This window comes from Penaeus monodon, chromosome 2 (assembly GCF_015228065.2).
Source record: "Penaeus monodon isolate SGIC_2016 chromosome 2, NSTDA_Pmon_1, whole genome shotgun sequence".
NCBI classification, from domain to species: domain Eukaryota; kingdom Metazoa; phylum Arthropoda; class Malacostraca; order Decapoda; family Penaeidae; genus Penaeus; species Penaeus monodon.
The window spans coordinates 34,275,050-34,288,935 of record NC_051387.1 but is presented as its reverse complement, the minus strand read 5'-3'; the positions used below and the strand labels follow the sequence as shown (position 1 = coordinate 34,288,935).

The following is a 13,886-nucleotide window of genomic DNA, read 5'->3' as shown; positions in this document are numbered from 1 at the left end:
GGCGAGAGCACCAATATTACGGTGTATCTCGAACGAAAAAAGCTCTCAAGTCAGATGATAGCGTATCAAACCACACACATCCTGCTGACGAGAGATAAGGTCCCCCCTTCTCGCTCAGACCCCGGCTCGCGTGAAGGAGATCCAGTGGCCGCGGCGGACCCGTGGCCCTTGGCTCTGCGATGATGCCCTTGCGACGCCACTGATCAAGACGCCCGGAGGGCTCTGGCTGGGTCCGCGTAATGCCGCACAGGAGTCGCCTGGGTCTGCATTTGCAGCGGCGGAACGGGATATTCGCTGGCGTTACCTAAAAGCGGCCGGAGCGGGATTCAGGTCTTATATGGATCATGTTACTCTGAGGCTTGGTTGGATTTAAACATGTACGCACACACGAACACACACATACACGTGTGCACACAGATACACACACGCTTACGCACATACATCCAGACTCATACATATATACACACACGTGTACACATACACATACACTGACACATAAATGCACATACGCCTCTATATCTACACTCACACACAAACACGCAAACACACACACACTCACAAGCAAAACATTCCTAAGAGAACACTTCACTTATTTATGTATTTACGTAATAACAGCTCTCCTAATGATATGAAATCCTTGGGCTCGCTAGCACCACCACACTCGCATCCCTCATGTAGAGAGAAGGGGCAGGGAGCGCAGGATGGGGGATGGGAGGGGGAGATTACATCCACACAGGGCCAGGGGACCCCGCTACACCTCCATGGATTTGCCTCTCTCGAAATCCGGGGATTATAGACATGGTCTCGTGAACCGGGACTAAAAAGGCGGTTCATGTGCTACTTTTGTGAGAACTTCGTAGTAAGTTTTGTACGCATGAATCGGGAGCATGAATCGTGCCATTCTTCCGAAGCAATAGAGGCCAATATCCTAGTGTTATAGCGTAGAGATTTAGACCAAGAGATATATAAAGGTAGAGTCTGTCACTCACTCGTCAACTGGGTGGTTTCGCACAGAGCCAACGGCCTGACATCCGGCCATTAGCAATAAGGGTTAAAACATCGGCATCCCAAATGATCTTATCTACCTTAAGGACGTCTGTATTCTATGCCTCGGTGGTATATTTGGACCTGATTTCATAGCCCATGCAAGAGGGTGTTTGCTTTGTGCATTCTCGTGTTTGAGCAATCTAACGAATGCATTACTTCTATCATGTTGCGGTTACATTAGGCCACATTACTGAGCCTCGATAGAAGCTTTATATCAAATGATCAGACAAACTCATATTTTCTTGTTATCTTCAAGTGACTGATATTTTTAGGACAGGATGTTTATTGTGTTTCGGCAATTACGCAACGGGATATTTCGAGCTTGATATTTACAAGAAGAGGTGATGAGTAAAGGTCCCAGCTGAAGAAAAAGAAAATATATATTCATATATTCTTCTCGTAATTACTTCTAGAAAAATCGAATCCCTTGCAGAGTATCGGCACAAATCCGTTTGATTCTGATTTTTAATTAGAAATGTTGAAGTTTAAGACAATAAGGATAGTAATAATATAATCTTTATAATGGTGGCAAGGGTCATGATGATGATGATGATGATGATGATGATGATGATGATGATGATGATGATGATGATAACAATAATAACAACAAAAAGCAATAACAACAATAAAGAATTTCATTACTAATTATTATCATCATTACTATTATGAACATAATCAACACGATTAACCAATTTGTGTTGTTCTCATGACTTATTTTTTTCGCTTAGTCACTCGCAAACATCGGAATTCCCTGCTAATGGGTCGGGAGTGGGTTCGTGTGGGCGTCTCAGGGTAGCCGTTGTTAACGAAAGTGAGTAGCGGTGGTGGGTGGGTGTGGGAGGTCGTATTCGTGGTGGGGATTAAGGGTGAGGTGGGTGGGGTGCGAGGAGGGCGTGGGGGCGTTTGGGTAAGTGACCATAGACACGTGTGGAAGGTACAAGGGTGGGGGAATTGATAATGCTGTTAGATGGAGTGTGATGATAAGGAGGGGGTGAGGGAGGGATGGGGAGGGCGGTGGGTTGTGGGGATGAGGGGAGGGCAGGTTGTGGGGATGAGGGAGGGGGCGTGGAGCGAGTTACAGAGAAGGAGTTGATGACTGTTAAACAAACACATGATGCTCTCCATGTGATCGAGACAAGAGAGGGAGCATTCTTATCATCTTCAGCTGTATGTTGTTATCGTTGCTATTTGGGTTATGCTGCTGTCACTCTTGCGAATGCTGTTATGGTTATTTTTCTCATAAACGGCCATTGTCGCTATTGCTATTTCTATTATCATAATCATTATTAATATCACCACTACTACTAACACCACCATTGCTATGGCTACTAGACCTACAATCGGTATTACTACCATTATTGAAAATCATCGTCATCCTTATTTGTGTTGCTGGTAATTGTAGTCACATCGTTATTTTGTCATTATTGCTATCCTTATCAACATAACTATTATCATTGTTAACTTCAGCTTTATCGTCATTACTAATACTGTCTTTTATCCAAATCATTACCATCAGCACTCTTATAATTACTTTCATCATCACTCTTACCTTTCATATGTCTATCCTTATAATCTTATCATTATTATCATCATGATAGCACCATCTTTCTCAACCTTTCCCCCGCCTCTATCAGTGCCATCTTTTATTCATCTCGACCATCTGCATCACCCAAACGAGCAACATTGCGGTAAAGAGTTAATTAAGTCCTTCATGGTTACGAGAGGCATACACGAAACACCAACGGGATGTGGCATTAATGGGCGTGAAGATGCCGCTTGCAGATCCCACGGGCGGGGTGAAGGAGGGAGGGAGGGAGGGAGGGGTAGAGTCGGGTTGAGGAGGGAAAGATGTGCTTGTGGGGTAGGGGGAGGTGAGGGAGGGAGGAGTGAGGGAGTTTGGGTAAGGGGTGATGGGGCAGGTGGAAGTGGGTGGGGAGGTGTGCGAGTGATGGGTGGAGGAAGGAGAAGGGAGAAGAGAGAGGGGGAAGGCAGTGGGGGGAAGGGAAGGGGAAGGGGAGGTGAAGGCGGGACCTCGCGACACACCCAGATCAAGCGACTGATATGCTTTGTGCAAGTGATCCAGTATCCGGCGATCTGTATCAATATCCGGCCAGGGTGTCGGTCGCGGAGGGCCATTTTTCACGTCGCTCGGGAAGAAGGTACGTCGGAAAGGAGGGAGGGGAGGGGGGTGAGGAAAGCGGGTAGGAATGGGAGGGAAGGGAGAGAGGAGGTGGCGATGGAAGGGAAGGAGCGAGTAGGGAAGGGGAAGAGAGGAAAGAGGGGAGGGGAGAAGGGAGGGCCGGAAGGAGGAAGGCCACTAGAGAAAGGTGCTTTGGACAGGAGATGCAGTTGTGTCATCGAGGAAATAAAATAAAGACTTTAAGAGGGAGTGAGCGGGGCCACAAAGTCTTCCCCAGTCCCCTTCCCCCTACTCCTCATCCCAGCACATCCCCTTCTGCTATTCCATCAAGGCCTCTAATGAACAACCATATCGAATTGTTTATCGCTACATTTCATCAAACAATTATCCCTGCCGTGCGTTGATTCTATTAATAAAAACCTAATGATAAAAACAAATCTATCCGGTGCCATTTACATTTATATAATAATGAAGCGTTTAAAACTCTTTACGGATCACAGGGCCACAACCAAAAATCTCTTGTGGTGAATCATCACTATTTTGCCTCCAGCCTCTCGCCCTGATAACTCAAAATTATTATTGCCGACAATAACGGAGATAAAAAAGATAAATCCCATTTATATTCTATTTATTTACTTCCTGCATGACTCCCCAAACCCTTACTTGCTGCAGTATTTCTCCTTTGGAACTTCCCACAGCATAAATTCGAGTGACGTCCATCTGTAACTAAGGCAAGTGAATAACGTGGATTCCGAGAAACTGTTGGCTTTGGCAATTTCCCTTCGTTCTTATCTGCTACGCATCTAAGAGCATCTCGTTTTCTACGACTGCTGTTTAAGCGGAATTCTAAAATAAACAGAGTAATTGATTCTCATGAATAATACGGCAATTAGAGTTTGGTCGTCAGACGTTTTAACTCTTTCTTTACATCCTTGTGAGTGTTTAACATTCGTTAATCTCTCTCTCGGCAGCAGCCGCCCTTCTCTCTCTTAAGCGCCGGTCTAACTCCCCTGAGACCCAAAATCATGTTTTGCAGTTTTAGGACGGCAACTATAAGCAATGGTGACGAGCTTATCAGAGGCCCCGACACTTGGGTCTTGTTGCCACCACGTCACCGAGGACGACAAATACGGACAACCGCGGCAATTTTAGTGGTTACGACGACGCCTTGCACGAGGCAGAGGGACGCCTCTGAACAGTAGACCGACCGGGATGAAGACGACCTAGATCAACTTTAACGTCTATGGCAAGAAGTTCGCCGATTGTTTTTGTCATTACGAAGTCATTAGGTACAGTTTCATCCAGTACTTAGAATTATATCAAGGACAAACTATTTTCTTCCTCCTCCCTCCCTCCCTCTCTCTCTCTCTCTCTCTCTCTCTCTCTCTCTCTCTCTCTCTCTCTCTCTCTCTCTCTCTCTCTCTCTCTCTCTCTTCTTCTTCTTCTTCTTCTTATCGTTCGTATCTAGACATTGTTATTTGGTGCCAAACTCTTCCGTTTTATTTCTGCCTATTATATTATTTTATTTCACATCTTTCTTACATCCTACACGATAATGTCATCTATAACAAAATGTCTACCTTGCGTTCAGACCCTTTGTGCAAGAATATCTCTTGCCTCATGTTATCATGAGTTCCCATCGCCTCTGTCACTCCCCTTTCCCCTCCCGTGTTGTTGTTTGCTTGGCGTGTGTGCTGGCGTGATCTCGCAGCCCGGCGCGTCAAGACGTCTCCGTTGCCTCTTGCACGATTGGTTTTCGTCGTCGCCGTGTCGCGTCCGATCAGATCGCGACGTCGGGTTGGCTTTGCCGTTCTGGTCGAGCCGTTCCTCCGATGCTTCCCCTCGCGCCACACCCTTTGCTCAAACGCCCGCCCCTCAGGCATACGAGAGATATCTGGTGATGCCACGGCTTAATATATTTTCCGAAGCTGTTCATGCAATACACTTTGCGAGATGGCAGCGTTGGAATAAGGGAGTCTCATTACGACCCTCTCCTCTCCTCCTTCTGTCAGTCGTGAAGGCTTTATAATACGCTATTTTGGGTATGTGACAGATAACATATAAGTAACGTGGCTCGCAGCACAAAGTCCCTCCCGCTTTGTTTCTTTGCTGCTTCGCCACGATGCGTTTGGCGCCTTCATTCGATTCAACTATTGCTCGCAAGTGGCCGTTTCGTTCTCGTCGTTACTCCAGTTATTGGCAGTCATAATATTATGCGCATGTGCATGCAAGCACGTATGTATGCTGATTTTATGTTTATATATATATATATATATATATATATATATATATATATATATATATATATATATATATATATATATATATATATATGTGCACGTGGGTAGGTGTGATGATAAAAATTATAATAATGAGAATTTTGATAAAACTGTAATTATAATAATTTTGATAATTGTATGTGTGTATCTATATCTATATCAGTATCTATCTATCTATCTATCTATCTATCTATCTGTGTGTGTGTGTGTTGTGTGTGTGTGTGTGTGTGTGTGTGTGTATGTGTGTGTGTGTGTGTGTGTGTGTGTGTGTGTGTGTGTGGTGTGTGTGGTGTGTGGTGCGGTGTGCGTGTGCGTGTGTGTGTGTGTGTGTGTGTGTGTGTGTGTGTGTGTGTGTGTGTGTGTGTGTGTGCATGCATATATATGTGTTTGTATATATATATATATATATATATATATATATATATATATATATATATGTGTGTGTGTGTGTGTGTGTGTGTGTGTGTGTGTGTGTGTGTGTACATGTATATGTATATGTGTGTGCGTGTATATGTTTGCACGTGTGTGTATCTATGTACATGTGTGAGCATATCGCATGTAAACAAGCCCCCCCCCCCCAGTGTCAAGGAACGCCCGCAAAAATAGCTCCGCAGTAGAGGAGCGAATCCTGGCGAAAGTAAGAATAGTGGCATCTCGCCTCCATCTTGGTAGGCCGGAGCCTCTGCCGTCACCGCGCGGGAGGACAATAAATGAATGTCTTATGACTCACCATTCATGAGTAAGTGGAGGTCAACCATCCAAGTCCTTCTCTCTCATCTTCGTTTTCTTTATGTCTCTTTTCTCCCGCCTTTTTTGTGTACCCTGGGGCGTCGTTTTTTTTTTTTTTTTTTTTTTTTAATCTTTCTGGGAATTCATTTTCATTGCGATTTCTTTCCTTCGAAAAAAAAAATTATGCAGATTCTCCCGACTTATGATCAAGGATTTCCTCTCCCTTTCTTTCGCGTCTCTTCACTTCCCTCTCCTTCCTCAGCCTCCTTTCCCTCCTCCCTTCCTCCGCCTCTTCCACCTGCAGCCGGTTCTCCTCTCGCCTCTTCATCCACAGCTCATACTTCGTGTTTTTGTGTGGGTGACTAAGTGAACCAATTGAGGCAATCTGTCTGACTTGCATCGCCCCCGCTGCCACCACACCACCTCAGAGTCCACCTACATAATGATGGCGCGGCCGATCACACCAACCACCAACACCGCCGCCACTACACCCTCCTTGCCATTAACACCACTAACGCCATCTTTAGTCGAAGCTTATTACCGCGTTCCACCATCACCGAAGGCATTAAGACGATTATACTAAGGTCCGTGCGTACAGTGCCACCTACACCGCCGCCATCACTTCTTAACCACAACCGCCAAAGCCAAAGCCACTGCCACTACTTCAACAACTCAAACTACCATAACGTTTATCCTTACTACGGCCGCACTTGAGTGTATCCTTGCCGCAGATGACGGTACTGTCATCCCACACTGCATAAAATACTACATCAAAGATATTTATGTTGGCCATGATTCTGGGAGGCGACCGCGATGGACCGATAGCACTCAGACAAGGTAATATTAACAGTAATAAAAACAACGGAAAATTAAGGAGGAATGTGTTTATTATACTCGAGAACCTTCAGAACCTTCACAGTGCATTAAGCAAAGACAATGGAAGCAGAAAATTCAAGGATTACGGAAACTGACTTAAGGACACCACTATCGTGAAAATATTAACGTATTTCTCTGTAAGAACTAGATCGAGTCGCTTTTAATGAGGAACTCCCGACAGTACATTTACCCGTTTTCTTTGTTCTGAGAATAAACTCTAAACAACTTACTTTGCTTCTAGAGCAAGACTACTTAGAAGTTAAGATACATAACCCAATAGTTATTTCATTATTTGTGAAAAGGAAATGCAATGCTAGAAATAAATATATAGTTAAGTATAAGACTTCATTGTGAGCCCGTTTTCCCTCATCGTCTCGCCCCTCCCCCCTCTATTCCCCTCTGTTCCCTCGTCTTCCACCCGCCACGCCTTACCCTCTCCCTCCACCCCTGCCGCCCCTCCTCCCTTACCCCACCCCCGCCCCCTGTCCTCCCATCGGATGATATACGTTCTTCATAACTGTCTGGGAAATTTGAATATGCCACAGCTAAGGGAAGTCATACATAACATTCCCCAGTCACCATTCCTGGGGGGTAACTCTTTGACGTGAGAGGGGAGAGTAAGAGGGGAGAGAAGGGGGGAAAGGGTAAAATTAAGAGGAGGGGGAAAAGCCGAAGTTACAAGGGTTCCCACACTATTCAAGTCTCCTCATGGTCTTGGTGGCACTGATTGATATATTGGTTCGTTCCAGAAGACGCAGTTTGAGTTGCTGACAGAGTAAAGGCTCAGGAGTTCGACTGTCACTGCTATCAAGATGTTAGCTGCAAGGAGGAGGGGAGGAGGGGGGTTCCTGTCACCTCTCGCCCATGCACGAGTATTCTATCTTTATTGAAGAAAACGAAACACCTGTCGAGGACTGAATGTATAATTTATCATCGAGTCCGCTGAGGGCAGAGTCTGTCGACCTATCCATCAGCTCTTCCCGTTAGGCCTAAGGATATGCTCGAGGCTCTCCGTCAGATTTAAAGGATTTCAAGCTCTAGCGTCACCTACTGTAGACCGCTCCTGTGATGGATTTCTCCCTCATCCGCCGCTGCACCGAGTCCTAACGGCCGCCCATGCCTCGTCAACCGCCCATGCCACCCAACACCGCCCACCTTCTGATCGTGGGAACAAGCCTCCCACACCAGTATGCTAATGAACTGTGGCCGCGGGCTTGAAAAAGAACAGTAGTGGGGAAGGGCTGAGGAAGCAGACAGTGTTTTATGGGGATGATCAGGAGACAGGATGAGCTGGGGCGAAAGGAGGGAGCCAGGGGAGGGCGGAGGAAAATGAGGAAGAGAGGAAGGAAGTTGGGAAAAAAAAGCAAGTCAGAAAAAAGGAAAGAGAGAGAGGAAGCGAGAGAGGAGGGAGAAGGCCGGGAAGGAACTCGGGGTAGTAGAGAAGAAAAGGGTGAAAGGGAAAGATATTGAGGAAAAGAAAGGAACCAGCAAAAGGGAGTGGAGAAATTATTAATAAATTAACGGGAGGCACTCGGGATTAATTGTAAATATTAAGTTCACACAAAACACAATGAAACTTAGAAATATACAAGAAAAACAACAAACCAGAGCACGGTATTTTAGTTACACCATTCACTCCCGTTAGGGGTATGTACACGCTGATGGTAGTAAACAAGAAGAACGCTTATGGTAGTAAACAAGAAGAACGCTTATGGTAGTAAACAAGAAGAAATCAGCATCCGTCAAGAACGAATAATAACATAGCTCCTAACACAAGCAACCTCAACCGAACGTAAAATGCATCTGAACCTACTTCCGCAGCTTCCATTAGCGATAGAGCCGACGCCGAACTTGAGGATGCGGCTCCTCGAACCTGGAACGAGTTAATGTTATAATATCACGTGACAAAGGCAGCACGCGGACCCGTACGGAACTTCAGTACGGTCATATAATAACACACACAAAAAGAAGAAGGAGAAAGAGAAGAAAAAGAAGAAGAAGAAAAAAACAAGAGTGGTGGGAATAGTACTTATGACGGCGAAACTCTTGTACTTAGCAAGATGTTTCCCTAATGCACTGGATAGATAAATATAAAACAAATTGGAAATTGGAAAGTGTAGCAAATTTATATTCATTAAAATGATGTTATAAGATTTCACAGTCATAATATAAATAGAACTTTAACAATCACTGAAGCAGGAGAATTGGAAAAAATGTAGAAACTGATTATCAAACTTCAAATTACCGAAGAATAATTGGTTAAAACAAGAAAAAGGCTTCTGAAAAATAAACAAATATGTTTGTAAACTTACATACACATATATTCTAAATCTATATATATACCTATAACTATGTCTATATCTATATATATATACTATAACTATATCTATTCTACATCCAATATCTATATCTTTCTGTGTTTATTTATTTGTGTGTGTGTGTGTGTGTGTGTGTGTGTGTGTGTGTGTGTGTGTGTGTGTGTGTGTGTGTGTGTGTGTGTGTGTGTGTGTGTGTGTGTGAGCATTAGTATGTCTTTATCTGCACCCTCGGAAGAAACTACAATTATACCAGCGACGTACAGAGAGCAAGCGCCGAGAACGAAGAAACATAGTGATAACGCTAATGAATAAAGGCTGGGTAATAACCTCCTAATGTCCCATATTGGCTGTGTAGGAGGAAATGTAATAACACAGAAGGGGAAGATGACCCGTCGATATTGATCTGTAAATGTTGCCATAATTATACGTTCGTATGTTTATGTACACAAGAATGGCTCTGCGTTTGTTTGTGTGGCAAGGGTTGGGGTGTATAATGCGCGCGCGCACGCGCGCGCACACACACGCACACACACACACACACACACACACACACACACACACACACACACACACACACACACACACACACACACACACATGAAAAGAGAGCGAGAATGTACATGCGTGTGGGTACACTGGCTCTATACACACAAACTCACTCCGTATTTATGTGCATGTATGAATAAACTAAATTTACATCTGGCAGTATTAGTGTATATTTATACATACATGATGTTCTACTATTTGGTAATATGGACCAGATTTTATATACAAATGTGTGTGTGTGTGTGTGTGTATGTGGTGTGTGTGTGTGTGTGTGTGTGTGTGTGTGTGTGTGTGTGTGTGTGTGCATGTATGTATGTATGTATGTATGTATGTATGTATGTATGTATGTATGTAAGTTTGCATGTAGGGATGTACGTACGTATGTCTGTATGTCCTATACATGGACAGAAAAGACAAGGCTACTTTTTGGGAAAAAGTATGGTTTCAAGTAATTAGAAAATTATAAACAGAATTTCCACAATTCATGGCCATAAACTCGCCTGAAATTCAAAAGAACAGAACTTCCTAGTCATACGATGTCCGAGTATGCAAATGAGGAGACCGATTTTTTTTTTCTCTTTGGCCCAGGCCGGATCAGGTGACACTAGGGTGCTGTCAAAATGTTATATAATGCCGGAGTGCCATATGCAAATTACTGCCGGGTGCCAGGTACCACCAGACACTGCACTTGACTGATGCTAGCAATTAATGTGTAAATTTTTGACTTGTGATCCTTTATTTGTATATTTCATATCAGTTCTAGCCTCCGTGCGTGCGTGCGCCTGTGGCGGAGACGAGAGGACTTGGAAACTGTGGAATTATGAGGCGGTTTAATCTCCAAACTGTAATAATAAATGGGTAAGAGAGACGCGGTAACTAGAGAGCAAAAAGCAAGTGGTAATGACTGTCACATGTAGCCAACAAAAGCTTTCTTCAAATGAAGCTTTATCTACAAGGGTTTTTGTTCTCCCCCGGCCTTGTTTACTGGTGAATCTAACACCAAACAATAATTCGAAGCATATATATTTAATCATTGCGTGACGTATATTTTGAGTACTTTTTATACGGTTATTTAATGCTTTAAATTGAAGAATAAAACTTTTTTTGTGCGTGTGAGAGCGAACTCAAGCACATTTTGAAAAGTCAACGCCATCGATCCTTTTCTACTAATTGTCCTTCTTGGCTGGAAGGTTGGTGCCATGTGACACCCATCGCGCAGCGGCACACAAAAAGGAGGTGCCATCGCGGCCCTCACTGCTTCGGGCTCTTTGTTTCTCTTCCCATCGGTTCTCGGACACCCCTCGCTGGCTGCGGCTCGCGCCCTCCTCTTTACTCCTACGTTTAAGGGAAGGCCGTGCCAACTGCTCCGATGCTTCCCGGATAAGAAATACGGCCGAGCGCGGTAATTGAAACGTAATAACCATGTTTACGACATGTAGGTAAGGGTGTGCCTGTGATTACCGCATAAAGCGTAATCATTGTGACTTTAGAGGTGATTATAACCCCATGAGTGCATTTCCATGAGGAAAGTTCAGTTACTTCAGCCAGCCCCCTAGCCACATGATTTTACAAAGTTCTGTAAACCCCATGTACATACTCATGCTGGGCAACCATAAACATCTATAATCTGATAGTCACAACCTCATTCATACTGCATCTTGACCACAAACACATTTGCAGCTTTTTGCTTTTTGCGTAAAATCTCGCGACTTCCTCCGCGCCTGTTAAGCTTACTACGTTCGTTCCTCTTCCATTGAAAATTTCAGCATCGTTTTAAACTAGGTTTTCCCTATTTTTCCTTTTCTCTCACTCCTATTTTCACCTCTGTCTCTCTGTCTGTCTGTCTGACTCTCTCTCTCTCTCTCTCTCTCACCCCTTGTTTTTGGTAACAGATAAATATCAGGAAATATTAGATGCACCAGATCACCCCCTCTTCCTCCCTCACCCCTTCTTTCCCTCCGAACTCACCCCCCTTTCTCCCATGACCCCTTTCACCCCCCCCCCTCCCCGTCCCATCTCATTTTGTTCCCCCACTTGTTCCCATCCTGAACCAAAACAGCTGGAAGACAACATTTTTTTATGTGACTCTTCTCTCCCTCCCCCCTTTTTTTCTTTTAATAGCACGAAAATTGTTGTGTCTTCTCGAAGCATAATTCCCAAAGTGTCACCGGCAAGATGTACGGGGTGACGTGATGCGCAGAGTTCGTAATAACGCTCGGGGGATTAAGTGTACAGCGGCTTTATGCATTCGATCCCTCAAACTGTCAACGTCTTGGCGAAGCCTCACTTGCTTTTTGGCGTTTCAATAATGTCTTGCCTCCGAGACGAATACGTTGCATAACATTTCGGAGTCAGTGGGATGCAAATTTTAAAAAGCTTTCTTTGTAAAATACTTCCAGGGTTGCGCAGAGTCATATCAAAAAGGGAGAAAAAGGATAATATAGAAGAAAATGCATAGGCAAAAAGTTCGAGATAATAATGCTTCACATCAATCGTTCATGAAATCCAGCTCCCTTAGTGAAAGGATCCATCCCGCCTCAACCCCATGTGTGGCGGATCGTATGGACGCGGCAAAAACATCATCTACGCATAAAATGAGGTAGTTGATACGCGCGTGGTGTTGCGCACCATATACGAGAATGTTTTGTGTCTTTTTCCTAGCATTTGTACAACGGGAGAAGAAAGAAATTAATATGTCTAATGAAGCCTGTCTTTCATCCGGTTCTTTTAGTTCTTTCCACCATATAGAAAAAAGGAGACGGAGAAGAAAAAAAGAAATACCATAGACGTCAAAACCAAACACATTTATATCCCACGTCGCTCTGTTCAGATTAAGGCGTGGGATCCTTTTCAGTCCCATCTGAATACGATCTGAATCCATCCCTTTTGGTCCGGATCAAAAGTCACTTATAATGAATGATCTATGGAGGGAAAGGGTTGGAACATGCGTGGTCGACGGCAGCGTGGCGGCGGCAAAGAGGGGGAGGAGGAAGGAGGAGTGGGGAAGGAGAGAGGGGGAGAAGAAGGATTGTGGGGGGAAAGGGAGGAGAGAAGAGGAAAAAGGAGAGTGGGGGAGAAGGGGGCGGGCACGGTCGGCAAGGGACGGGGTTGAGGGGAAGCATGAGAGAAAAGATGGTTGGTTAGACACCGAAGCGAATGAAAGAAGTTAAAAAAAGCTACGGGAGATGAGCGTAATAAGTAGATTAGTGATACACCATCTTATCTTTAAAAATGTATATGAAAAAAAAACACAACCAATGATTAAAAAATAACGTAGAAGGATACTGTTTCTCCCCTCCTCTCCCTTATAAACTTTTTTTTCTCCTTCTTCTTCTTCGCATATATCTTCAAAAGCGGCAAATTCAGATCGTTAGACTGTCATTTAGTCGCCGAAATAATCCACTATCTGCCGTTATGATCAGCATCTACGGGAATGCTCATCTTTCTGCTGGGAGGACCTGGCAGTTGTCACATGCCTCAGTGCCCGGACGCGGCAGGCGTGGGGGAGGAGAACGGGGAGGGAGGGGAGGGGTTACCAGAAGAAGATAAAGAGTGCGAGGGAACAAGGAAGAAAGGGGTGAGAAAAAGTCCCTGGCAAACGAAAAAAAAGGGCAAATGAAGAGAAATGAGAAAGTGAATGTTAAGAGACTGGAGGAGCGACATGGAGAAATACGAAGATTTTTTCTTATTTCAAAACGAGGGAAACGGTATGAACTTCTGCGTCTCCTCTTCGTATTCTCTCTCTCTCTCTCTCGCGCTCTTTCTCTCTCTATCTCGCTCTCTCCTTCGCGCTCTTTCTCTTTCTCTCTCTCTCTCTCTCTCTCTTTCACTCTCTCTCTCTCTCTCTCTCTCTCTCTCTCTCTCTCTCTCTCTCTCTCTCTCTCAAATCACCTTTCATCAGCGAGCATAAAGATTAATTATGAGGTCCGCGGGGATGTGAAAGCATTGATG

At 44.5% G+C, this 13,886-nt stretch overlaps 1 protein-coding gene across 11 annotated transcripts in view; it reads right to left on the bottom strand.

Moving 5' to 3' along the window:
- The window catches only part of LOC119582508 (homeobox protein cut-like), a 188,871-nt gene that overhangs the window by 151,654 nt on the left and 23,331 nt on the right, over positions 1-13,886 (bottom strand). For 10 of the 11 annotated variants that reach the window (XM_037930890.1, XM_037930874.1, XM_037930855.1 and 7 more), the window contains exon 2: positions 8,885-8,944. The exons of the other annotated variant lie outside the window; for it this stretch is intronic. In XM_037930890.1, coding sequence (XP_037786818.1) covers positions 8,885-8,899 — 15 coding nt within the window. In that variant the 5' untranslated portion in view covers positions 8,900-8,944. The remainder of the gene's footprint in view (positions 1-8,884; positions 8,945-13,886) is intronic. 11 annotated transcript variants of the gene reach the window in all.